Source organism: Lacerta agilis, chromosome 16 (assembly GCF_009819535.1).
Source record: "Lacerta agilis isolate rLacAgi1 chromosome 16, rLacAgi1.pri, whole genome shotgun sequence".
NCBI classification, from domain to species: Eukaryota; Metazoa; Chordata; class Lepidosauria; order Squamata; family Lacertidae; genus Lacerta; species Lacerta agilis.
Window position 1 is genome coordinate 31,074,516 of NC_046327.1, and position 26,989 is coordinate 31,101,504.

The following is a 26,989-nucleotide window of genomic DNA, read 5'->3' on the forward strand; positions in this document are numbered from 1 at the left end:
TCCGAGGCAAACTATCTTATAATCCAAATAATCCAGCAGCAGATCATGTATTTTTTTGTAGAAAATCGACTTTCCATCATTTGGTGCATAAAGTCCCAGAATCAAAAATTTTTCGCCTTGTACGTTAATTTCAATTGCGATGTATCTCCCTTCTTCATCTTTAAATAGCTGTCTTGGGCTATATTTCTCCTTTGCATAAATCACTACTCCTCTCTTCTTGACCTTGTCCGATGATATGAACTCTTGGCCTAATTTTTTGTTCTGTAGTAGTCTTCTGTGACGCCGGACTATGTGGGTTTCCTGTAAACATATTATGTCCAAATTCTTCTTTTCTATGCTGTAAAATACTCTGCGTCTCTTTGGTCTCTGATTCAATCCCCGAACATTCCAAGTCATTAACTTGAGCGCCATTTCTTAGTTTATTCCACTCCTCCAGTTGCCTCTCCTTTCTTTTCTTGTTCTGGATCTTGGCTTGGTCCTGGTGATCCCGACGGTGGTGGGAATACCTCTGGAAACTTGTAAAGCTGTGCTGGGTCTAATGGAGTTCCTTTAAAGAATTCCAGATGCTTGTCCAAGAACTTTTGCTTTTCCGCCAGGGACCTTATTTTTATCTTTTTCCCTTCAAACGTAAATGCCAGGCCTTCTGGAAATTCCCAACTGAAGGAGATTTTTCTTCTTCTTAGCTCCGTCACCAGGTCGTTATAAGGAGCTCTTTTTTCCAAAAAAAATCTGGGGATATCCTTATAAAAAATTACTTTGTTCTGCTGTACCACCAGGTTGTTTCTGTAGTGTAAATCCAGAAAATAATCTCTGTCGTGTCTATCATGCAGCACAATCAAACAGTCACTGACTGTTTTAGTGCTTTTCTTTCCTCTGGAGCCTCTTGGTCCAAATCTGAAGGCCTTCACTATGCGTGCTGAGACATTCACCTCTTCTAACTCCCAAAAAGTTGAAAATAGTTCCACAATATAGGCTTTTAGGTCTTCCCCCTCCAATTCTGGAAGACCCCTTATTCTTATGTTTCCTTCCCTCTGATGTAGTTGCAGAAAAGCGAGAGACTCTTCCACAGTTCTCTGCCGTGTTCCAATATTTTCTAGCTGCTCCAAATCTAAATTGTCCAGTTTTTCCTCCACCTTTTTTATTTTTTCTCTGACCACTTTGATTTCCTCAGAGTCCTTTTTTAACGTGGTCACCTCCTGCCCAATTTTATTAATTTCTTCTCTGTTCTTTTTTACATTTTCCTCAATTTGACCAATTGATTTTTCTAAAATCTGGGTAGAGGTTTTAATATCAGCCTTAATATCCACTTGGAGTTTTTCAATTGCAGAGTTGACTGTGGTATTCACTGATGCACCAATGGTGTTCACCGATTCTTGTGTTTGCTTTAACCCATCGGTGACACTTTTCAAACCTGCTGCTATTTCTGCAACACTTGCAACCAGTTTCTCCATTTGTTCCTGCAGGGTTAAGGAAACAGAGCCTTTCCTTTTTTCAGAGCCAGTTCCTTTAGATCTAAGTTCCATTCCCTGTGGGCTCTGTAACTGTAATCTCAAGGTCACTCCAGTTGCTGTAGTGACAATCTCAGACATTCACAGCAGAAGACCAACAGTCCCAAAAGTAAACACCAGGTGGCCTGCAGCTAGCTTCTGAGAACAAAGAGGCTGCTGAGCCAGGAATCCACAACAGTCCAGTGATCCAACTTTTAGGCAAGAGTTCAGATTTTTCAAAAGTTATAAGTTCCTTAAAGCCAAGAAGAGTCTATTTTAAATAGCCCAAGTCAGTATCTGTTTCTCACTTGCAATGTAACCACCAAGTCTATAAAATAGCTTGTATCTGGCTGCAAAAGAGTCAAAGTATCTCCACTGGTAAACAGTCACTGTAACACTGAAACACCAACAAAGAAAAAATGGCAACAATATATCCCAGCCCGCTACTGACCCGGAATCCTAATCCAGAGGGTGAGGGGCTTCTTCTTTTGCCATATCAACTGTTTTTGGGTCTTTAAACAAACTTTAAACAACTTTTAAATCACTTTTAAAAAGTTTGGCAGAGTTCGCAAAACTTTCCCGTTAGCCGCGGCTTTGATCTTTTAGCGCTACCAAGCTCGCGCAAACAGTTCAAAGGGAACAGGCTTCCTTTTAAAGTTTCCTCTGCAAGCAGTGCTCTTTAAACTTGTAGAATAATCCAGTATTTTAACTTACAGAGTTTCTTTGGGAATTTCTATGTAGGAAGTGCCGGGTGCTCAAGTCTGGCGGGATCGCTGCTTTGATCCTCCGCAGGCAGTCGCTTCTTCAGTCCCGTGCTGGGGCTCCGCTCACCCGATTCTCCCCCTTACGAGGGTAAATCAGGAGCGGAGACAGCACGTCTGGGACCCACGAAGCCGTCGGTCCACGGGACGCTCTTCCCGTGGCTTTAAGGGACCCGTGGCGCAGGCACGGAGATCCCTATCGCCTAACGGAGGACGGAGCCGTCGGACTCCCGTCCGCCATTGACTCGGCACCTAACCGGAAGTCCTCTATGATATTACTTCTGTGGAATGGGAAACGTCCAAATGTGACAAGGAAATCCCCATACGAACCACGAACAATAACTTGCCTGTGGGGCTACAGGGAACTCCATGATGGGAGCTGGCTGGAGCAGCAAACACTTTATCATCTGCTGATAGGATCACATGGAAAAGCATTTGGGCACAAGCGGCAGCGAGTCAAGGATTAAACACATTGCATGTGCACATGTAGTAGTAATGTATGGAAGTGTAATGTATGGAAGTGAGAGTTGGACCATAAAGAAGGCTGATCGCCGAAGAATTTATGCTTTTGAATTATGGTGCTGGAGGAGACTCTTGAGAGTCCCATGGACTGCAAGAAGATCAAACTTATCCATTCTTAAATCAGCCCTGAGTGCTCACTAGAAGGACAGATCCTGAAGTTGAGGCTCCAGTACTTTGGCCACCTCATGAGAAGAGAAGAGTCCCTAGAAAAGACCCTGGTGTTGGGAAAGATGGAGGGCACAAGGAGAAGGGGACGACAGAGGATGAGATGGTTGGACAGTGTTCTCGAAGCTACTAACATGAGTTTGGCCAAACTGCGGGAGGCAGTGAAGGATAGGCGTACCTGGCGTGCTCTGGTCCATGGGGTCACGAAGAGTTGGACACGACTGAACGACTGAACAACAACAACAATGCGCACATGCTGTACCATCGCCACTCCCAGTAGGAGTTTGAAACACCTGGTTTGAAGCCCGATCTCCAGACTTTCAGGTCAAATTTATTTTTAGCAATTAAGGAAAGCTTTCCAAGGGCTCACCTTGCGAAACCAAAGCAAAGCACGGAAACAGCTTTGACTCCTCCGCAGAGTAGCTGAAATAAGCCTTGGGAAACCCAAGCTGCTAGACAAAATCTGAGCTTTCTTTGCAAAGCCTGAGTAGCTGAAACAACAACAACGTACTTAAATTAGGGGGTGCTTATCCTTAAAGCAGGGCAACATGAAGTGGTGGCTTTCAAGGGTTGAGATTATGACCATGCACTGGAGAAAAACGTGTGTGTGTGACCAAATCAGAATATATTGTTATGGGTTGGGGGGGGTGGCAGATTCCCCTAAATTCCTGGGTGTCAGATCCTCTCCATAATTCCTGCGTTTAGCGAAACTTAGAAATAAAGTTTGATTAAACTTTACTAAACTCGGAAACCCCCTGGATTTAATTAGGCCGAGGAGCCAAGCCAGCTCAGCAGAGTCTTTAGCAGAGGACAAAGGCCAGTGATGACTCACCAAGGAAACCATTAGAGGGCAAGATTGCTAGGTAAGGGGGAGTGGGGGCCCTCCTTTGTGGGGTGCTAGTGGGCAGAGGCAACGGCTGAGTTTAGGGTTTCAACTTTGAATGACATAGGCTGGGGGCAGGTCTTTGGAGTCAGGAGTGAGAAGTGAGCTGGGGATGATGGGCTGGAATGAAGAGACACAGAGCACAGCTTTTTGCTGTCTTGTGAATCCGATGCTGCCCTTATGGGGGAAGCCAGACCCTCATTTTTTTAAAAAAAGTTACAGGACTCCTGGACAGTTGTTGTTGTTGTTGTTCAGTCATTCAGTCGTGCCTGACTCTTCGTGACCCCATGGACCAGAGCACGCCAGGCACACCTATCCTTCACTGCCTCCCGCAGTTTGGTCAAACTCATGTTAGTAGCTTCGAGAACACTGTCCAACCATCTCATCCTCTGTCGTCCCCTTCTCCTTGTGCCCTCCATCTTTCCCAACATCAGGGTCTTTTCCAGGGAGTCTTCTCTTCTCATGAGGTGGCCAAAGTACTGGAGCCTCAACTTCAGGATCTGTCCTTCTAGTGAGCACTCAGGGCCGATTTCCTTGAGAATGGATAGGTTTGATCTTCTTGCAGTCCGTGGGACTCTCAAGAGTCTCCTCCCCTGGACAGTTAAGTCCAGTCAAAGGTGACTACGGGGTTGCTGGCGCTCATCACTCTTTCAGGCTGAGGGAGCCGGCATTTGTCCACAGACAACTTTTCGGGTCATGTGGCATGACTAAACCGCTTCTGGTGCAACAGAACACCGGGACGGAAACCAGAGCGCACAGAAACGCCGTTTACCTTCCCACTGCAGTGGTACCTATTTATCTACTTGCAATTTGACGTGCTTTCGAACTGCTAGGTTGGGACAGAGCAACGGGAGCTCACCCCATCGCGGGGATTTGAACCACTGACTGTCTGATCGGCAAGCCCAAGAGGCTCAGTGGTTTAGACCACAGCACCCCCCGTGTCCGTCATAGGATGCAAATGCTCTGCAATCCCTCCATCTAGGTGCAGGTTGTGTAAATAAGACCATACATTGTAAAGACACCACACACTTTACCTAATTTCTGTGCCTGATTTCTGAAAGAAACATGAATCCTGGTTAAGTGCCTAGAATCTCACACTTTTCAGAGAGAGGAATGGCGCACAATAATATTCTTGCTTGTCTGGAAGCCACTTGACCAACTTGCTTTGGTATCTCCTTTCTGTAGTTCACGTCTTTCCTTGAGGAGAGATCCAAGCCCTTTCGCCATGGCTGGTGATAAGCAGGAGCTAAAGAGAAGCATCTCCATCATTCCCTGCTTTGTGTTTGTGGAGGTAAGGATGCCACTGGATTTAGCCAAATGAACAAGTGACCAGACCAGGCTACCTGCCTGTTTCCCTGGTACTGAGAAAGGAGTAGCTGGCATGGGTTAGTTAGGCCTCCAGGGCGCAGTTGCACAAGGACAACCCCAATGCTGTAGTTAAGGGGTGCTGCTTTGGTGATCTTTGGTGATCACTCCTAGCTGAGTAAGATTGTCTTCCATGAACATGGTTTTAACAGCGAGTCCGCAAGTGACCGTGGAGGCCAGTTCTGGATCCACACATCCTACCACAGTGGGGACATAGGTTTCTGGACAGGAGTTGATCATGGTGAGGGTTTGCCAAACATGCCTTCCTCTTAGCACATTTCTCCCTTTCGTCCTGAGTTTGAGCGTCTTCAAAGTCCATGACACCTTTGGTAAAGGCTGTTCTCCAATTGGAGCGCTCACAGGCCAGTGTTTCCCAATTGTCAGTGTTTATACTACATTTTTTTAAAGGTTTGCCTTGAGAGAGTCTTTAAACCTCTTTTGTTGGCCACCAGCATTACGCTTCCCATAGTTAAGTTTGGAATAGAGTAGTTGCTTTGGAAGACGATAATCAGGCATCCGCACAACATGACCAGTCCAACGAAGTTGATGTTGAAGAATCATTGTTCAGCAAGGTGCTTGAACATATTGTGTTTCACATTAACTGTGCTTCCAAGTCCTTTGAAGCCATTGAAATATTTTATTCCTGTCCAGCGCAGAGCATTTTGCCAGTCCTGGAGCAGCTGCTCAGTGCAATCTATGCAATTTTGCTGCAGCAGCAGCCTTTAGAATATCAACCGGGACCTGTGATTGCACACAGTTGTTCCTTTGCTGGGGTGCAGAGACTGATGTTGCACATGCTTCATGACGAATGGCTCAGGGAGTTGGGTATATTTAGCCTGGAGAAGACCAAGAGGGGACGACAGCCATCTTCAAATATCTAAATGGCTGTTCCATGGAAGATGGAGCAAGCTTGTTTTCTGCTGCCCCAGAGGTTGGGACCCAAACCAATGGATTCATATCACAAAAAAGGAGATTCTGACTAAACATCAGGAGGAATTTTCTGACAATAAGAGCCATTCAACCGTGGAACGGACTCCCTTGGAAAGTGTTGGACTCTCCTTCCTTGGAGGTTTTTAAGCAGATGTTGGATGGCCATCTGTCTGAGACTCTTTAGCGGTGCTTCTTGCATTGCAGGGGGTTGGCCTAGATAATCCTTGAGGCCCCTTCCAAGTCAACAATTCTATGGTTCCTTGCTAATTTTGCAAGGGCCTCTCTTTCCACATCCACCCACCCCATGGAGCCAAGAGCAGCTCTGGTAGATGTTGAGTATGGACGTCTGAAGAGGGGCATACAGACATAGACCTCCCCCCATCAGACCTCCACCCGCAATCTGGAGGAGCCCTGGGAAGGAGGCAGGCAAGAAGGTGTACATCTCTGGGGCAGCGAGACATCACTGCCCCTTCCTTGCATAGAGCTCCTTCGCATGTGCCACACATATGAGGTGCCATTTGAAAAGTTGCCTGGCCATGGCAGGCAGGCAGGGATGGGAAACAAAACAGGCAGGTGTGTGACAGCTCTGCCCTTCTGCTCCCAACCCCCTGAAAATGCGGTCACCTACACGTGGTCTCAGACACCAGCCCTCTCCCTGCGATCATCTGCTTGCGAGCGGCAAATCGCCAGGGAATGGAAGGGAGCCCGGGGAGTTATCGGGTGCTTGGGAGGAGGAGGGGGGCAGGGGAAGGAGGGGTTGCATCAGAAGGAGGCAACTGTCTGCCTGACTTTGAGTCAGGCAGGCTCGGTGCCTCTCCCGCCAGCCGTGATGTGATGCACAGCTACAGCAGGCACCCGAGCGTGAAAAGGAGTACACGAGGAATCTTGCACGGAGGAGCAGGCGGAGGGCGGGGTGGGGGCTGCCAGGCTCCAGTGGCTCCAGGGACCCGGCTCTCCTGGCTGCCTCTGTCTCCCATTCAGTCCTCGGCGCCGCTTCCCTGCCTGATGTGCCATGTTCTACTTCCAGCTGGTGATTATGGCGGGCACTGTGGTCCTGGCGTACCACTTTGAATACACCAACACTTTCCCGGTGCACCTCCAAGGCTTCTTCTGCTACGACAGTGCCTACGCAAAGCCCTACCCTGGCCCTGAAGACACAAGCCGGGCACCTCCTGTCCTCGTCTACTCTCTCGTCACTGCCGTGCCCACCGTAACGGTAAGAGCCCAGCAGGGCACGTGGTGGGTGGGTGTGGAGGGGGTGACAACCCCCCTGCTGCTGTTGTGAGATTTAGGGCCCACATGTTCCCTCTGGGGGTAAGATCACCAGGGAGCTTGGCTTTGGATATCAAAGTCAAGGGACCTAAAGGAAGCAGAAGTACAATTAGCTCTTTCTTTGCAAAGAAGTTTGAAGCTCCTCCGGAAAAAAGGTGTGGAGCTGTTCAGTCATTTTCTTTTGTACTAGAATTCGAGAACCGTTCTGGCATGTAGATCTACCTTGCCTGACACACACATGCAGATATATATGCTTGAGATGTCGGTGTGCTGTGACTACCCACCAAGGTTGGGCAGATTCGTCCATTTCGGGCGCATGAATTTGACATGTGCTCAGTACTGTCCCATTTCTGCATTAATCTGCAATTATGAAAAAAAAGTCCTTACAAAAAGGCATATTTAAATGTGAACTTAAATAGCATTTTGGAATGCATTTTCTGAGAACACACACACAAAAACCCTAAATTATGCATTTTGGTACATTTTATCAGCTGAACGCTGCATCACAAACTTTGGAGGCACACATTTCAAGCTCTGCGTTTGCCCAGGAGGTTCTAGTCAGGCCACTTTGTATAGGAATTTCTAATATATGATTTCTTCAGGAACTGCTGCTACACGCAAAAAAGTCTGAGCAAGACACCCACATGTAGGGATAGAGGAGAAATTAAATTTGGATTTCATTTAAAGCTGAATCCATGAAACCCACATTTTCTGGAACAATATGCAAACCAAAACACAGCTATCCTTTGAAATTCACATGTCTCTGAATTTTGCAATGCAGTTCTCCAACCAAACAATCTTTACAAAAATGCATGTATTCGTGGAAGGGTGCATAAAAATGAAGATGTTACTGAAAATAACATACAATAACATTGTATGTTTAACACAAACGTGTGTCAAAACTACATATAAAATACGTTAATTAGGGGAAATTTGCAGAACTATGGAAAAATGAGAAACTGTGAGAACCAGAAATGAAATGTCCTTCCATCCTTACTCTTGTGTATGTTGAGAATTTGCAATGCTCCACCTCAAATTTATTAATCTAATCTATTGAAACATTTTAATCCCACCCTTCCTGTAAGGAGCTCAAGGCAGCATGCGCAGATCTCCCTCCCTCTTCCCATGTATCATCACAACATCCTGATGAAGTGGGTGAGAGTGAGGGACAGGGATTGGCCTAAGAGCACTGAGCAGGTATTTGAACCCAGTTCTCCCTACACCCACAGTCAAACCCTTTCGCCAGTCCATCATACTAGATCTCATCTTAAATGCATCATGAATTAACATGCAGGAGAAATTGCAGACCGATATGCAAACAGTAGGACTGAGCCAAGCTCTCCTGGGACTGTCTTCATTGCACACATTTAGAGTTAATATTCCCCTACCGTTCTGTTAAACATGCAAGCTGAATGTCTGACTCTATTCTCGCTGCTATCCCAGTGCCCTCCTTTAATTCAGACGCCATCTCTTGTCAGTGTCTGGACAACGGTTCGCTTGGAGGAAGGACAGTGACCCACATTGCAAGAAGGTCGCCGGTTAATGATATCCTGACCAACCCAATCTTAAACCAGCTTTTTCAAAACAATCATCTTGGCATCCTTTTATTTATTTTCAGACTTGTGTCTGTGGGATACCAAAAGTATAGACACAACATTTAAATTCACACCAGTGTGGTATAGTGGTTAAGAGCGGTAGACTCGTAATCTGGGGAACCGGGTTCGTGTCTCCACTCCTCCACATGCAGCTGCCGGGTGACCTTGGGCTAGTCACACTTCTCTGAAGTCTCTCAGCCCCACTCGCCTCACAGAGTGTTTGTTGTGGGGGAGGAAGGGAAAGGAGAATGTTAGCCGCTTTGAGACTCCTTCGGGTAGTGAAAAGCGGGATATCAAATCCAAACTCTTCTTCTTCTTCTTCTTCTTCTTCTTCTTCTTCTTCTTCTTCTTCTTCTATTTGTTTTGGGGCAACAACCTCCCAATCACCTGTTAATTCAAAAATATAATGCCCTAACTTAAAAAGCTTGTCTAAAAAAAGACACGTTTTCAGCCGTCACATAAAACTATAGTGTTGATGACAGGCTAACCGCCAGAAGGAGCATGTTCTGCAACCAGGGTGCTTTCACTGACAAATCCCTCTGATCAATTATCCTCCAGATGTCACTTAATGCTGGAACGACTAACAGGGCTTCTCCAGTGGATCTCAAGTCATGGGCTGGTCCAGGGCGAGGCATTCCTACAGGTAGCAGAGTCTCAAACAAAACCTTGAATTGGGCTTGGTGGCAAATGGAGATCCTTCAACCCTGGCACCCATTTCAACCAGGCAGATCTCTGGGGGATGCTGTCTGGTCAGGATGTTATAGAGGCAGGTGTCCTTGACGGAAATGCAGACCCATTGGGGTGTTTTTTGAAGGGTCCAGTCGTGGACGACTCTGGGGTTGCGGCGCTCATCTCGCGTTACTGGCCGAGGGAGCCGGCATACAGCTTCTGGGTCATGTGGCCAGCATGACTAAGCCGCTTCTGGGGAACCAGAGCAGCGCACGGAAATGTCGTTTACCTTCCTGCCAGAGCGGTACCTATTTACTTGCACTTGATGTGCTTTCGAACTGCTAGGTGGGCAGGAGCCGGGACCAACAGGAGCTCACCGTGTCGCAGGGATTCGAACCGCTGACCTTCTGATCGGCAAGTCCTAGGCTCTGTGATTTAGACCACAGCACCACCTTTGCCCCTCCAAACACTTTACACAATCCCAAAAGCTCGGATTATACCTGCAAACTTTGCCTAAATCTCAATAATGAAGGAGGCAGACCTGCTTCTAGAGGGAGGGAGTTCCATGCATATTTTTTCTATTTCTATTTCTATTTTTTTCTTGAAATAATTTTACCCTCTCCTTCCCACGGATGCTGTTTCTCCCCCGCTTTCATCCCAGGAAGAGGGAAAGAATAGGGAAGGCAGCTGTGGTTTGACACCCCTCCAGCCATTTCTACGCCTGCAACTGTGGCTTCTCGGCTGCTCCAATCTGTCTGCTTCTCTTTATGGCACCTTCTGCTCCCTTGCGGTTGGGGAGATGTGGGCATGTCTCTCGTCACAGGCCCAGCTCCCTCGGATGGTCCATTCCATTAGCTAGGGCATCTCAGTGCTGCTGCCCACCCCAGCACCACAATACCATCTAGTGGGGAAGTGATAGATACAGATACAGATACAGATACAGATACAGATACAGATACAGATATAAATATAGATATAGTGGAACCTTTGTTCTCAAACTTAATCTGTTCCGGAAGTCTGTTCCAAAACCAAAGCATTCCAAAAATCAAGGCATACTTTCCCATAGAAAGTAATGCAAAATTTCTGTTTCTTCCAGTCATTTTTGCCATTTCGGCATAATCCATCATCTGCTATTCTTCTCTGGTAGGGACTTTATCTTCTTTCCATCTCTGGGCCAATAACATCCACACAGCCGTGGTCGTATACATAAATAGTATTTTCTGCTCCCTTGGGATTTTGGCACCTAGAATTCCTAAAAGAAGGCCTTGGGTTTTGTAGAAAAAGTTATTTTGAACATTTTTTCCAACTCATTCTATATCATTTCCCAAAATTACTTTACTACCTTACATTTCCACCAGATATGATAGATGGTGCCTTCTTTTTCCTTACATTTCCAACATACATTTGGCCCTGTTTTATACATTTTTGCTAATTTACTGGGAGTTAAATACCAATGGTACATCATTTTCATATAATTTTCTTTCAACGTATAATACGCTGTGAATTTTAAATCCCAATTCCATAACTTCTCCCATGCTGTAAGTTGTATATTATACCCAAAATCTCTTGCCCAGTATATCATTACTGATTTAACCTGTTTGTCTTTTGTATACCATTCTAATATTAGTTTATACTGTACATTTTTACAGTAATTGTGTGTTATTCTCTAACAGCTCTTTTTAAATTTTGAGATTTCATTTAAAAAGTATTATTTTTGTCCATCTTGAATATATCATTTAATTGATGGTATTATAACCAGTCAGTAAGTAAGTAAGTACAGTGGTACTTCGGTTTAAGAACAGCCCTGTTTACGAACTATTCAATTTACGAACTCCGCAAAACTGGAAGTAGTGTCCCGGTTTGCAAACTTTACCTCAGTCTAAGAATGGAAGCCGAACGGTGGAAGGGCACTGGCGGTGGGAGGCCTCATTAGGGAAAGTGTGCCTTGGTTTCAGAATGGTTTCGGTTTAAGAACAGACTTACCACTGTAACTCCCTACTAACTGACTGGGTGTTATGTATTGAAGTTCTCACCCTGGGCCACTAGGGGTGTTGTGTATATAGTTTCACTCTGCCTACCGTGGCTGCAGTTCTCACTTTGGTCTGCACATGCAAATGAAGGATTGATATTGCCGCTCACGGATTGAATAGCTAGAGAGAGAGAGTCGTTACTGTTGCATGTTACTGAGTACTATATAAGCAGGCTGGCTCAGCCCTTCAGTTCAGTTCTGTTCCAGCATGAGAATAAAGAGAGCTGCTTGAAAATCACTGTGTCGTCTCCTATGTCCACCGACTATTTAATACTGGGGAAGTGAAATATTAAGTGAGATTGTGACTCTTCTTGGGCTAAAACCCTGCAGATGGGTGAATGTGCCATAGGCTGTTGCAAGGAACTATTTGCCAAGCAGACTGTTCAGAGATGTCTGAAAGAAAGATTAAATATTTCTGCTCATCCTCCAAAATAGTCCTTTTGGCTGGTACATTGTGTTATACCCTGGGTTTCCCACAACATTTAAACCACACCTTTTGGCATACCAACATGTGAAAGGTGGAGGAAAGATGAGCAGGTTACCCCACCCCCCAAAGTGGTCTGTGTTCCATGAAAGTCTATGCCGAAATTCAGGAATTTTTGTATTTTTTTTGCTGTGAACTGCCCTGAGATCTTCAGATAAAGGGTGGCATACAAATTTAATACATGGAAATAAAAATGAATAAACGCCAGTGCATAATTAATGTATATACACACAATACTGCCAGAAATGTAAAAAGCTTAAACAGACGGAACTAAGAGAAGCTAAAGGACATCCTCCAGTTTTTCTCCCCATCTTTTATTATTATTATTCAGAAAATGTATATACCGCTTAACAAAAATCTGCAGCTGATTTACAGAAAAAGAATCAAAGTACAATAAGATATGCACAAAGTTCAGAATACAATTAATACATTTCGAATGCAACATTTAAAACAGCCACTGAACAAGGTAGCGCTCTCAAACATCTCCAATAACAACCAAGCTTTTAGGAGACTTTTTTATTTTATTTTTTATTTTTATTTTATTTCCCCCCTTCCCCCTCCCCTCCCACCCTCCCCTCTGGACATACCTTCATTCTTTATATCTTTAACCATGTACACAGTCTGTTCATTCGAGCTTGTATGTTTGGGTTGGCTTCACCCCTTTCTATCCAATTCCTGTAAATTGCCCATTTATTTGTAATTTTTTGAGGACATCCTCCAGTTTAATTGGGTGGGTGTGTAATTTCTTTGAGGTTATAGATATGTTCAGTGACTGCATTTCATATACAGTGGTATCTCGGAAGTCGAACGGAATTCGTTCTGGAAGTCCCTTTGACTTCCAAAGCGTTCGGGAACCAAGGCACGGCTTCCAATTGGCTGCAGGAAGCTCCTGCAGCCAATCGGAAGTTGCGGAATCCGCACCAGACGTTCGGGTTCCAAAGAACGTTCACAAAAACGGAACACTCACTTCTGGGTTTGCGGCGTCCAGGAGCCAAAACGTTCAACTCACAAGGCGTCCGCGAACCAAGGTACCATTGTATTGTGTTTAAAAGGGGGTGGGGAATGTGGGTTTATTATTATTCAATTCAAATTAATTTATTTAATTTTTTATTTTTGAAATGAGATAATAGACCCTCTCATTGTCACTTTACAGTCTGGAAAGCAGGATCACACATAACTATTCCGATACCACCCTGAGCGTAATTGAAGATTTAAAAAAGGATGTCTGGAGAAATCCTAAGTAACAAAAGTCAGGATTAGTAGCAGAGATACACATAATTTTACATGGTTTTCTGATATTACCCTCAAACTTGGGCAAAGAGGGATTGCAATAGATTCCCTTCTTCTATCGGATGAGTCACAAATCTTCTCTCTCATCAAGCAGAGACTGCTAGACCATGAAATCCCAAAACTATCCCCCTCCCAGCCTTTTGTATGATCGTCTGCTTACTCAGGATTGTAGCCCCACCATGGAGTAATACCTAGTTACTTTTATAATTTAGATATCGCATTGCAGAGCTTTTATGCTAGCTCGTCTAAATGCATTCCCCTCAGCTGTTTTGTTCCGAGGATTTCCAAAAATCCCCTTCCAGAACAGATTCTGCCCCTGTAATAAGAGATCATCAGATACAATACATCCCATAATTCTGGACTGCCCTCTTCTCGACACCCTTGGCAGAGATCTCCTTGTGCCTTCCTTACACCCTAAAATATCAATTTACAAAGAGTCTGTAATCCAATATTTATTGAGGTTACGATACTCTGGAAACTACCAAGATTGTTTCGGGGTAATTAGCCGAGATTTCTTAAGCTAAATCTAAAGTTGCCTGATTTACTCAATGGCGGCTATCTAGTCTTTTATATATATTGTGTGTGTGTGTGTGTGTTGGATTATTAATGTATTTGGATGACTTTGTATGATTTTATTGCTTAAACTTATGTCAATAAAGGCTAATAACAATAGCAATAACAGTATCTCTGCAGACAGGAGCAGACTTAAACTGGACTCAGCTGGGGACCAGGGTCAAAGAGCAAAATTAGGTAGTCACATACCTAACTCTACAGCAGGTGCCCATCTATTTCTTTCAGCCATTTATGGTCTCAGAAATGGATATCCCGATAAGAGTGAGGTCCCATCTTGCTAAATAAGTGTGTTGGACCCACAAGTGGTATAAAATCACTGTGTCATAAGCACTTTCAAAGAAACAGATTCTTTCTCACTTCAGTGATTAATGAATTGGGCTTGACTTGGCCAACGCTGATCTCCTCTCTCTCTTACCCATCACCTGCCTGCGTCAGATTCTTGTTGGAGAACTGGCTGCCTTCTTCCTCCAGCCTGAGAGACGTGAGGAGAAGACAATCGTCTCAGGCGAGTGTTGCTATTTCAACCCCCTTCTACGGCGCATCATCCGTTTTCTGGGTAAGTGAAAGATTACCACCCTGCCTCCTTCCCTTGTCTCATAGAATCATAGAGTTGGAAGAGACCACAAGGGCCATCCAGTCCAACCCCCTGCCAAGCAGGAAACACCATCAAAGCATTCCTGACAGATGGCTGTCAAGCCTCTGCTTAAAGACCTCCAACCACACTCCTTGGTAGCAAATTCCACTGCCAAACAGCTCTCACTGTCAGGAAGTTCTTCCTAATGTTTAGGTGGAATCTTCTTTCTTGTAGTTTGAATCCATTGCCCCGTGTCCGCTTCTCTGGAGCAGCAGAAAACAACCTTTCACCCTCCTCTATATGACATCCTTTTATATATTTGAACATGGCTATCATATCCCCCCTTAACCTTCTCTTCTCCAGGCTAAACATACCCAGCTCCCTAAGCCGTTCCTCATAAGGCATTGTTTCCAGGCCTTTGACCATTTTGGTTGCCCTCTTCTGGACACGTTCCAGCTTGTCAGTATACTTCTTGAACTGTGGTGCCCAGAACTGGACACAGTATTCCAGGTGAGGTCTGACCAGAGCAGAATATAGTGGTACTATTACCTCCCTTGAGGTATAGTGGTACTGTTATCTCCCTTGAGATAATAGTACCACTTGAGATAATAGTACCACTTGAGATAATAGTACCACTATACCAGAATATAGTGGTACTATTACCTCCCTCTCAAGGTCACTCCCAATATTTCCTCCCCACTTTCAGCTCCACCCTGTTAAGAGTTATGTGAGCAGAATTCCCTGATCCGGACCTTGTGCAGAATATGGATCAATAAGCTCTCCACGCTGAGAAAAATAAGAGTTCCAAAGTTTTACTGCAAACCATCTTTTAACTGGTTACAAAAAAAGGTAACCAACTAAAATACAAATCAGCTCATTGCTCATAAGCAACTAGCAATGCAATCCAGTTTTTTTAGGTTCTTACCTAAGGACTATACTCTGTCTGGTCCCAGAGAGAGAGACAGATAAGCAAGTTATCTGGCAATATGCCGGCAGTTTCTAAGAGAGGCCCAGTCTCCCAGTCATCAATTAACATAAACACTGAAGCAAAAGGCCTATCTGCACTTCAGCCCATGATTTCAAGTGTTTTCAAATCACAGATCTGAGAGGGTTTTGTTGTTGTTGTTGTTGTTGTTGTTGTTGTTGTTGTTGTTGTTGTTGTTGTTTGTCCCACCCCTTTCCCCAGGAAGAGGAGCTGTTTACTGCTGAATTGGAACAGAAAACCCGATTGACGTTTGTTCTAATTTGACAGTAAACGACAAGGTTTCGTGGTGAAAGCAGCGGGACAAAAAATATATTCCTCTAGGACTTGTGACATGAAATCATGGGACAACTGAAAGTGTGGATGGCCCCAAAGTTTCCATCCTCTTGTGGCAGCTTTAGCTTCAATAGCACTTTTTTTTTTTTTTTTGCACTTGCCACAGTTCTCTGCAAAGCAGACATTCTGCAGATGCAAAGCTCACTATGTTCCACACACAATGCACACTAGGACTGGTCGATATCTGGTTTTCAACATCGCAATATATCGCCAGCTAAACTTCGCAATATACAGATATATCACAATGTCTGAAATTAGGAGAGAGCTAAGTAGAGGCATTGGCTGGCCTCACAGTTTTTCCTGCATCGTGAATTTTGCTCTTGTGACTCGCTGCCCCCTGCTTGAGGCAGGGGAGAGCTGAGCCAGCAGAGTGAATGGGAGCTGCAGGAATCGAGAGGCACATTGGCCAGCTTTGCGGTTTTGCACATGTTGTGATTTTTGCATAGCACACACATACATGATGATTCACGATATATTGCCAGGCAGGGCCGCATTTGGGTTTGATGAGGCCCTGAGCTACTGAAGGTAATGGGACCCTTTATATGTCCAGCTGTCCTTTGTCAACAACAAATTGTCACTGTTTTTTGTGTTGAATATATACTAAATGGTAATTTATGGACCTAATAGGTATCTAAAGCCATTAGCACATAACAAAATATGTATTTTATCAAAGTAATTGTTGAACTGAAATACAATTAAGAAGAAGTATATTAATAGTTAAATACAATTAAGAAGAAGTACATTAATAGTGAAATAATTATTAAGCTCTAACTTAAAATGATTTTTTCATTCATAACAAACTTAATAATGCAAACACATTGGCATTTGGCAATGACAAAAGTTCCTTTAGAAACACAATTTACAAAGACTCCTAATCTAGTCTCTATAAACTTGCTATAACATGAAATAATAATAGGTGTAAATATATGACGCAAATTACCCATAATTATAAATAGCAGAATGTAGGCACCCTATATATAGAAATGAGCAAACCAGTGATATTTTAGGGCTAGCAGGCGGGGCCCATGACTTCCCTCATAGGAGCCTACACAACAGAAAACACTGTTGCTGTATGTAGGTTTTAATTTATTTGTTTTTTATCTTATATTTTGGAAATGTACATCCAGGGTTTTTTTTCTTAATTTTTTTTTAGGGGGCCCCCAAGAGAGTGGGGCCCTAAGCTATAGCTTGTTTAGCTGATACGTAAATCCGGCACTGCTGCCAGGCGAAAAATTATGAAACCGATATCACGATGTGGACTTCAAACCAGTTTTGGACGATATATCTTCTACAGATCCCAGCTTCGCCACCCCCAGCTGCCTCATCTCCTTCCTTTCATCCCATTTCTTCCCCTTTACTTCCCCACAGGCATTTATTCCTTTGGCCTCTTCACTACCACTATCTTTGCCAACGCTGGCCAGGTGGTGACCGGCAACCAGACTCCGCACTTCCTGTCGGTGTGTCGACCCAACTACACTGCCCTCGGCTGCCAGGCGCCACCAGGCACCATCTACGTCACGGACAAGGCCGCCTGCACGGGCAACCCCGTTCTGGTCACCGCCGCCCGGAAGGCCTTCCCCTCCAAGGATGCTGCTCTCAGTGCCTACGCTGTAGCCTATACTGTGGTACGAGGCTCTGGTGGGCGGAGGGGCCGGGGATATGGATGTCGGAGTGAGGAGGGAGCTGAAGTGGCAGGGGTATGAAGAAAGTGCTGAGCTCTTCCCAAAAGGACATGTTGGATGTGGTGGAGGTGACTGGTGGCCCTGACCTCTCAAAGGCCACCTATACCAAGTTTCCCCAAACTTGGGTCTCCAGGTGGTTTTGGACTACAATTCCTGTAGGAATGTTTATATATAATATTGCAGGATTAAACGTTTCCTTATTTGAATTTACACAAATTGTAGAAGCGGATTGCTGACTCGTTAGAGTCCTTTTTAATAATTATGTCTTCTACCTTCCTGCCTTCTTGGTTGTTAATCCCCTTTGTCCCTCTTAAAAGAAAAATACGCATGAATCTGAATGATAACAAAATAAACTAGTTTACTATCAGATTCATTGAGTACATACTTAGGTTACAAAGGATATAAACTATATATTAGATATTAGTGATGATTCAGGACTCTGCAGTTGACTGCTACCCCTCTGGAAGCTCTGGAAGCTCCACAATACAGCATATCTGTAATAAGAACTGTAAACCCGCCTTCTTTATTTACATTTTTAAAAGACCACAACATACCGTATATACCCGAGTATGAGCCGACCCGAATATAAACCGAGGCACCCAATTTTCCTACAAAAACCTGGGAAAGCTTATTGACTCGAGTATAAGCCGGTTCACCTTTGCCACTGTGGAGGAGGAGGAGGAACGAGCAGCCCGAAAGCAACCCTTTGGGCTGCTCCTTCCTCTTCTTCCTTTGCCAAGTTTGCATTTATTCGAGCAGTTCAGGAATGGAACAAGCTGCCTGGGGAGAGTAAAGAACCGCCGTTCTTGTACACTTCTTAAGGAATGGTTGACTGGGGAGAGCGGGCAGCGGCGGCACGAGTGGAGAGAAAGGGCTTCTTTCTCGCCGCCCCCACCACCCGCCTCACTCAAGTATAAGCCGAGGGCAGCTTTTTCAGCACAAAAAATGTGCTGAAAAACTAGGCTTATACTCAAGTATATATGGTAATCGCTGTGTATCCTGAAATGCCCACTACTCTGTTATGCATTCCTAATGCCCTCCAAGAAAGACTAAGCAGCTGCCCCCATTGCCAGCCTCTGACTGTGACCCTCTGTTGCACCTCCCTCCCCCTGCAGATGTACGTGACCCTGGTCTTCCGGCTGAAGGGCTCTCGCCTGGCCAAGCCCTCCCTGTGCCTGGCTCTGTTGTGCCCTGCTTTCCTGGTGGGTGTGGTTCGCGTTGCGGAGTATCGGAACCACTGGTCCGATGTGCTGGCGGGGTTCCTCACCGGTGGGGCCATCGCTGCCTTCCTGGTAAGTGACGGTGTGTCTGTCATGGGCAAGACTGGAGGCAGACACGGGGAGGCGGGGCTTCTGCACAGGACATGGGGGAAGAGAGAGCTCGGGCCTCCCCACCTGTAGATGCAGGATGTTACCTGGTGCAAGACCTTGAGATGCAGGGAGATGGGCAAGATGCTCAGGAATTGTACCACATGGGCAGTAGGCTAATGTTCTGTTCTGCTCTCTTCATTCTTTTCTCTTTGGCAATTAAGATTGTCTTCCATGAACATGGTCTTAATGGTGAGTCTGTAAGTGACTGTGGGGGCCAATTCTGGATCCACACATCCTTCCACAGTGGGGACATAGGTCTCCTGGTGGGAGTTGATCATGGTGAGGGTTTGCCAAGCATGCCTTCCTCTTACCACATTTCTCCCTTTTGTCCTGAGTTTGAGTGTCTTCAAAGCCCTGGGAGGATTTTTTTTATTTTTTATTTATTTTGTTTTGACTATGGCTGTTGTTCAGTCGTTCAGTCATGTCCGACTCTTCGTGACCCCACGGACCAGAGCACGCCAGGCACCCCTATCCTCCACTGCCTCCCGCAGTTTGGCCAACTCATGCCAGTCGCTTCGAGAACACTGTCCAACCATCTCATCCTCTGTCGTCCCCTTCTCCTTGTGCCCTCCATCTTTCCCAACATCAGGGTCTTTTCTAGGGAGTCTTCTCTTCTCACGAGGTGGCCAAAGTACTGGAGCCTCAACTTCAGGATCTGTCCTTCTAGTGAGCACTCAGGGCTGATTTCTTTAAGGATGGATAGGTTTGATCTTCTTGCAGTCCATGGGACTCTCAAGAGTCTCCTCCAGCACCATAATTCAAAAGCATCAATTCTTCAGCGATCAGCTTTCTTTATAGTCCAGCTCTCACTTCCATACATTACTACTGGGAAAACCATAGCTTTAACTATACTTTGACTACGGCTACCTACCTGTAATTCAAAGCCCATGACACCTTTGGTAAAGGCTGTTCTCCAATTGGAGCACTCGCAGGCCAATGTTTCCCAGTTATCAGTGCTTATACTATACTTTTTCAGATTTGCTTTGAGAGCATCTTTAAACCTATTTTGTTGTCCACCGGTATTTCACTTTCCATTCTTAAGCTGGGAATAGAGTAGTTGCTTTGGAAGATGAAAGAAGCCTAATTTAATAAGTGTCTGCACAGCAGTTACAGGAGCCTCCTCACCAGATTATTAGTATTATTATCAGATTAGTACTTCACCTACACCAAAGCCTCTAGGTGCCGTACAACATACAAAGTAGGAAATGCAATTACATGGAGACATTGGCAAGCGCACCCTTCACTGTAGAAAACTACGTGTAAAAAGCTTGCCTCTCCAAAATAACAGCCTCCGTAAATAATGTTACAAACCAACAGCAGGGGTGAGATGTTAATTCTAAAGCCCTAAAAATCCTGCCAGTGTTAAAGCTGACAAAACTGCCAAGGACTACAGAAAAATGGACAAACTCGTGGGGTGGGGCATAGCTTTGCCTGGCACTGAAAAGATGGCACAGAAGACACCAGGTGATCTTCCCTGGGGAAAGGGTGCCATCACCAAAAATGTCCTGTCTCTTGACACCACTCTTATTTATTTATTTATTTATTTATTTATTTATTTATTTATTTATTATAATTTCCAATTTTATACATTTCAATAATTTAACCACCATTTTAACATTTCATTTTTGATGTATTTTTGTTTTTATTTATACTTTTCAAGTTTATACATTTCATTAGTTTTACAATCAATTTAACATTTCAAAATTTGACTTCCTTCGGTTCCTTAATTAAAAAAAAAATCTTCTGCATATTCAAATTCATTTAATTTGCTCATTTAATCATCTACTTTAAATATATACTCTTATGAAACTGCAGGTTATTACAATAATCCTGCTAATGTTTCTATCTGTTTGCAATTTATCTGTAAATATACCACTTTAACATTTCAAAACTTGACTTCCTTCCCCCTCTTTCTGCGGTTCCTTAAATTCATTGTTAATATTTTCTGCATATCCAAATTAACTGAATTTGCTCATTTATTCATCTACTTTAAATACATACTCTTATAAAACTGCAGGTTATCACAATAATCCTGCCAATGTTCTTATCTGTTTACAATTTATTTTGTAAATATTCAATAAACCATTTCCATTCTTTTATAAAAAGTTTGTTATCTTGATTTCTTATTCCTCCGGTAAATTTCACCATTTCTGCGTATTCCAGATGTTTTTGTATCCATTCTTCCTTTGCTGGGACTTCTTCTTCTTTCCACTTTTGGGCAAGTAACATTCTTGCTGCTGTAGTTGCATACATGAATAAATTTCTATACAGTTTGGGTAGCTCTGTCCCTATAATTCCCAACTTGATGCCCCTCTCTGTACTTCCAGTGGAGACATAATCTTGAAGAGAGACCCCATTGACAATTGTCAGGTTAAGGTAGGCTCATCTAGGAGGAGTTCAGGTCCCAGGTTCCTAAGTTGCACAAGGCTTTAAAAGTTAATACCAACACTTATGAATTGGGCCCAGAAACATCCTGGCACCCACCTGTGTAATATCCCCAGAACACCTGATCCTAGTAAGTCACCGTGCTGCCAAATTCTCCACCAACTGAAGTTTCTGAACTAACTACAAAGGCAGCCTCCTGTATAATGCATTGCATTAATCTAGAGGGAGGTTACCAGAGCATAGGTCACTAATGCTAGGCTATCTCCATCCAAGACAGGGTCACAGTTGTGCCACCAGCAGTCCACACCACAGGGGACGTCTGTGCCTTCAGTGGTAACAATGGATGTAGGAATGTTCCCAATCTCCTTCAGGGAGAGTACAGCCACCTCCAGAATTGGCTGAGTACCACTTCTCTGGACCAAGAAGCCATCCACAAACAGCACCTCTGTCTTGTTTGGATTTAGCCTAATTTTGTTGCTCTCATCCAGTCCATTACTAGGCCCAGCACATCCACACCCAGAGGAGATGAAAAGGAGAAATGTGTTTGCGTGTCCATCTGAAAAGTTGATAATGCACTCCAGAATGCCCCACTTGGCAGTTTAACGTACTGTAGATACTAAATAGTATAGGGCAGGCAAGTCAACAGGTAAATTGTGATCTACCAATTAGAAGGGCAGATCTACCGATTAGAAGGGCAGATCCTGAAGTTGAGGCTTCAGTACTTTGGTCACCTCATGAGAAGAGAAGACTTCCTGGAAAAGACCCTGATGTTGGGAAAGATGGAGGGCACAAGGAGAAGGGGGCGACAGAGGATGAGATGGTTGGACAGTGTTCTCAAAGCTAGTAACATGAGTTTGACCAAACTGCAGGAGGCAGTGAAAGATAGGTGTGCCTGGCGTGCTCTGGTCCATGGGGTCACAAAGAGTCGGACACGACTGAACGACTGAACAGCAACAACTGGTAGATCACTGGACGTCTGTGGGAGATCACTGGTAGATCACTGGCTCCCCCCAAAGAAGCCCAAGAACTTTGGCTCCCCTAAAAAAGCTAAACATTTTAGCCCTGCAGACCATAAAAAGAAGCTCAACAGCTTTGACCTGAACCCTCCAAAAGGGGGGTAGATCACTGTCAGTTTTTAACTCTGCGAGTAGATCGCAGTCTCTTGGGAGTTGGCCCCCCGGGGGGGTGGGTGGGATAAGATTGAACCCTGTGGAGCCGCAACCCCTAACTAGGTCAGCAATCCCAGAAGCTTACCATGGTAGATGATGCCAAAAATGGTTAAGAGGTCTAGAAGAACCAAGAGGATCACATTTCCACTGTCTCCTTCCTAGCACAGGGCAACCAAGGCAGTGACAAAAGCACACCTAACCCTTGGTTGATATGGATCCAGAAAACCAGCGCCCTCCAAGAACACCTGAATCTGATCAGGTTTTGTGGTGCCTTTTAAACACGACCTTACCAGCGTTTCATTAGAGTTCATTTATGAGCACAGAAGTGTGTTTGTCTAAATGCCAGCAGGTGGTGGTATTGCTGCAGGGGACCTCAAATTAACTGCTGTAAGGGACCTCAAGGAACATGGGGAGCAACTTAACATGACACAGCAGGGGATGATGGGAGCAGGTGGTGGTATTGCTGCAGGGGACCTCAAATTAACTGCTGTAAGGGACCTCAAGGAACATTGGGAGCAACTTAACATGACACAGCAGGGGATGATGGGAGTTGTAGTCCAAGAACATCAGGAGGCCCGATGATTCTCATACCTTCCCAGGGTACTGTAGTGCACATAGAACTGAGTCCTGCAACCCCAAACAAATTGTGTGTCTTATTGTGTGGCTATGATACTCTTTCCCTGCTTGTGGGTTTCCCATGGCCATTGTGGGAAAATAATGTGTGACTGCCTGGGCCCCCTTTGGTCTGACCCAGTAGGGCTCTCCCCATATAAGGAAAGGAGTCGGGGAGCTTGGCCAATAGCCGTTGGCACGGAGTCAAGGAAGGCTAGCATTAGCGTAAAGTGCCATATGTGTTGGACCTGTAGTAAAAGAGTAAAAGAGTATTGGGTAATAATTCACAATGAATTGAAAAAAAAATGTTTAAAAGTACTTTTCCCGAGTCCTTTTTGTTGGAGATAATTCAGACGGAAATTCCCAGGTGTCAAAAAAGGTTATTTATGTATGCCGTCACTGTGGCCCGTGTTTTGTTAGCCCCAAAATGGAAAACGAGCGAGGTCCCAACCAAAGAAGAGTGGCAACTTAAACTGATGGAATACGTGTAGCTTATGGACCTAACATATAGAATAAGAGAACAAGAAGGGCATACTTTAAAGAAGATTGGAAAATGTTTATTGAATATATGGGCGGTGGAAATTGTGTACACTTGAAAACGTTGGCAGCATTAAGATAAATTCAACAGTGTAAGCAAGGTTTGATGGATGTAATAATGGAATACTGAATGGTTTAGTTTATGTAAAATGTGCAGGGATTTATGTTATGCAAAATGAACCATGGAAAGAGAAGAGGGGAAGTCAATGGCATTTTAAGGTTGTTTAAATGTAAAGTGTAAAACAGAAAAATTAATAAAAATCATATACAAAAGGGGGTTAAGGACTTAAGGAGCTTGGCCAATAGCTGTGGGGGTGGAGTTACAGGTGGGTAGCCGTGCTGGTCTGCCATAGTCGAAACAAAATAGAAAATTCTTTCCAGTAGCACCTTAGAGACCAACTGAGTTTGTTCTTGGTATGAGCTTTCGTGTGCATGCACACTTCTTCAGATACACTGAAACAGAAGTCACCAGATCCTTAAATATAGTGAGGGAGTGGGGAGGGGTATTACTCAGAGGGTGGTGGGAATGGTTGATCAGCTGATAGGTGTGGAAAACCTGTTGACGACTCTTAACGGCTGCAATTAGTCTTGCAGGGAAAGGCAAGGGGTGAGATGGCCAAAGATAGCTTTGTTAAGTATAATGAGATAAGAATCCAATGTCTTTGTTCAGACCAGGTTTCTCCATGGTTCTAAGTTTGGTGATTAGTTGCAATTCAGCCACTTCTCTTTCCAGTCTATTTCTGAAATTTCTTTGTATTAAGACAGCTACTTTGAGATCCTTTATAGAATGTCCTGGGAGATTGAAGTGTTCTCCTACTGGTTTCTCTGTCTTGTGATTCCTGATATCAGATTTATGTCCGTTTATCCTTTGGCGTATTTATGTCCATTTATCCTTTGGCGTAGGGTTTGGCCTGTTTGTCCAATATAGAGAGCTGAAGGGCACTGTTGGCATTTGATTGCATACACAATGTTGGAAGATGTGGGGGTGGAGTGAAAGAAGGCTAGCATGAGCAGAAAGTAAAGAACTAAAGTAGAAGAACTAAAATTGGACAGGAAGTTTAGTAGTAGAACTAAAGTTGGGTAGAACTTCTGCCTTTTTCTTTCACTGTATTGTTCGGGATCAGGCGAAGAGGGTTTTTATGCTCCTGCCTTCTTTTGCTGGCAGGTGACTTGTGTGGTCAACAATTTCCAGAGCAGCCCGCCTACGGCCAAGAAAACAACCCCAACTGAAAGCAGCTTGCCCAGTGTCCCTGTCATGGGCTTGCCCTGTGTGGACAGTTCCCTCGAAAAGTTAAGTGTGGCTCAGGTAAGCGGCATTCCGCCCAGCAACCCTTGCCTACCTCCTGCTCTGCCAAGTCCTGAAACATCTCTACAGCTTGTGCACAAACATACAGTCGGCTCCAGGTTTGGGGGTTGGCTGTGGGCAAAATGTGGGCCTCCCTTGGGCTTCCTCCTCAGTCAGTGGGCCCTGACAGGCCTACATGGCACAGTGGGAACAGGGGTGGGGAGCAACAAGAGCTCTCTGGTCAACTGGTTTTAGCCACCACTTAAAACCCATACAGCGTCCCAGAAGAACACTACTGTATGCCGGGGCATTGTGGGAAATACCTCAATTTTAGATGCTAGACCCAGTTGCTTGGAGTGCTGGGTCTGATTGACAGATAAATAGATATATCTTCTGATATACATGTAAGGCTATCATCACTCAGCTCTACTTGGAGAATTTCTCATAACAACCCTGAGTTTGCATGAAGTTAGGGTGGGGAAGGGCAGCAAAAGCGGGTTGTAAAATGCCACTTTTAAACAGCAGCATAGGTTGGAATAAAGGAAAAAGAGAAGGAAAAAGAGTGGTGATTTTAAAGAATGCAAAGGGTTTAAGTAGAGTGAGGAGGGGGTGACACTGAGGGATGGAAAGGGGCAATTTAAAAGTTTGAGTACTGGAAGGAGTGAGTTAGGAAATGCTCTGTTGTGTTAGCTTCAGATCTTCCATAAGTAGCTTCCTACAATCATACATTTCATTCCTGGTGCCATGTGTTGTCTTCAACATGAAGTTCTGGGCTCGATGCAGTAATTTAGAAGAGATACTCTACGGGGAATTCCATATATGACTACCTGAGTTCCACCATGGAAGGAAGGTGGGATGTACCATTATAGACCAAACATGGAGAATTCAAAAGTTTCTGTTGCTTAGAGGCCCATATAATCTTGGTGTGATGGAAAGGACAAAACTGGGATAAGACAGAATGTGTCTAGTGAATAATGAGAGATGATAGCTGTAGGGAGTAATCAGGAAGCAAGAAAGGAGGTTGTGATAATCCAGGAAATGTTTGGGTGGAAGAAATGGGTTTTAAGTGGGAAGGCAAAGACGAAAGACAGGTTGTCTCAGATGTGTGGAGCAGCTTGGCAGAAAGCTCCAAAGTGACGGTTGAAGACTGGAGAGCAGATGAATTTGTGCAGAGGGAAGGGGGCAGGGGGTGAGGAAGACGGGAGGGCAGAGCTAAAGAAAAAGTTCGCATAAAGCAACCTCTTTTGTGTGATGGGACATGTCTGGCTGCCCATCACATGGTACCTAAGCTGTCCTGCAGCCATCCTCTCATTTCTTTGCTCCACTTCATGAGTGGTCAAAGGGAGGACTGACTGCTGTAGCTGTTGCCTTGATGAACAACTAGGCAACTGGGCAGCCGCTTTGACATGGTTTCCGAGATTTGCCCTTCTTACAGGGATATCTGAAACCTGGTGAATATCATCATTCACACATGAGTACCCACCATCACAGGTGAATTTCATGATTGTCTGAAAGTAGACTATGTGTTTCCCCAGTTTTAGAAATGTACAAGTGAATGCCAACAGCCAAACCAAAGGGACTATAAACATTCATTGGTGTATCCCCGAGCTTTCAGTTATTCACAAAATCTGTTTAGATTGCCAACCTTTACACGTGAATGTTACACACCCCAACTATTCTTTTGGCCTCTTTTACACGTACAACTGTTCTCTTTCTGTGTTATTTTCTGCATCAGAGCTTTCACTCACTAATAATCTATATGCATAGCATTGAGTTTCCCTCTCCATTCTAAACCACCTTTTTTTTTTTTTACTGCTTTTTTATCTCAATAAGGATTTGGGTCTCCAATTCTCTATCCAATTATGTAGCCTCAGTGGGGTGTGTGTGTCAGGGGTGTGGGTTTGTGTAGCTTTTTCTCCCCCACCCACCCACCCACCCACCTCATCCAATTCTCTGTCTCTGTAGATCATGCCACGTACTTCCTTTTAATGTTGCCAGAATCCACCCCTTTCTATTTCACTTGCTAAATCGT

The 26,989-nt window shown here is 44.5% G+C and overlaps 1 protein-coding gene across 1 annotated transcript in view; it reads left to right on the plus strand.

Annotated features, from left to right (window-relative positions):
* Positions 1-25,212, plus strand: part of PLPPR2 (phospholipid phosphatase related 2) — a 34,495-nt gene extending 9,283 nt beyond the window's left edge. The window contains exons 2-7 of the mRNA XM_033173858.1: positions 5,004-5,109; positions 7,141-7,329; positions 14,461-14,581; positions 17,286-17,542; positions 18,715-18,891; positions 24,838-25,212. Of these exons, the coding sequence (XP_033029749.1) occupies positions 5,044-5,109; positions 7,141-7,329; positions 14,461-14,581; positions 17,286-17,542; positions 18,715-18,891; positions 24,838-25,212 (1,185 nt within the window). The 5' untranslated portion in view covers positions 5,004-5,043. The remainder of the gene's footprint in view (positions 1-5,003; positions 5,110-7,140; positions 7,330-14,460; positions 14,582-17,285; positions 17,543-18,714; positions 18,892-24,837) is intronic.
* Positions 25,213-26,989: the final 1,777 nt, after the last annotated feature.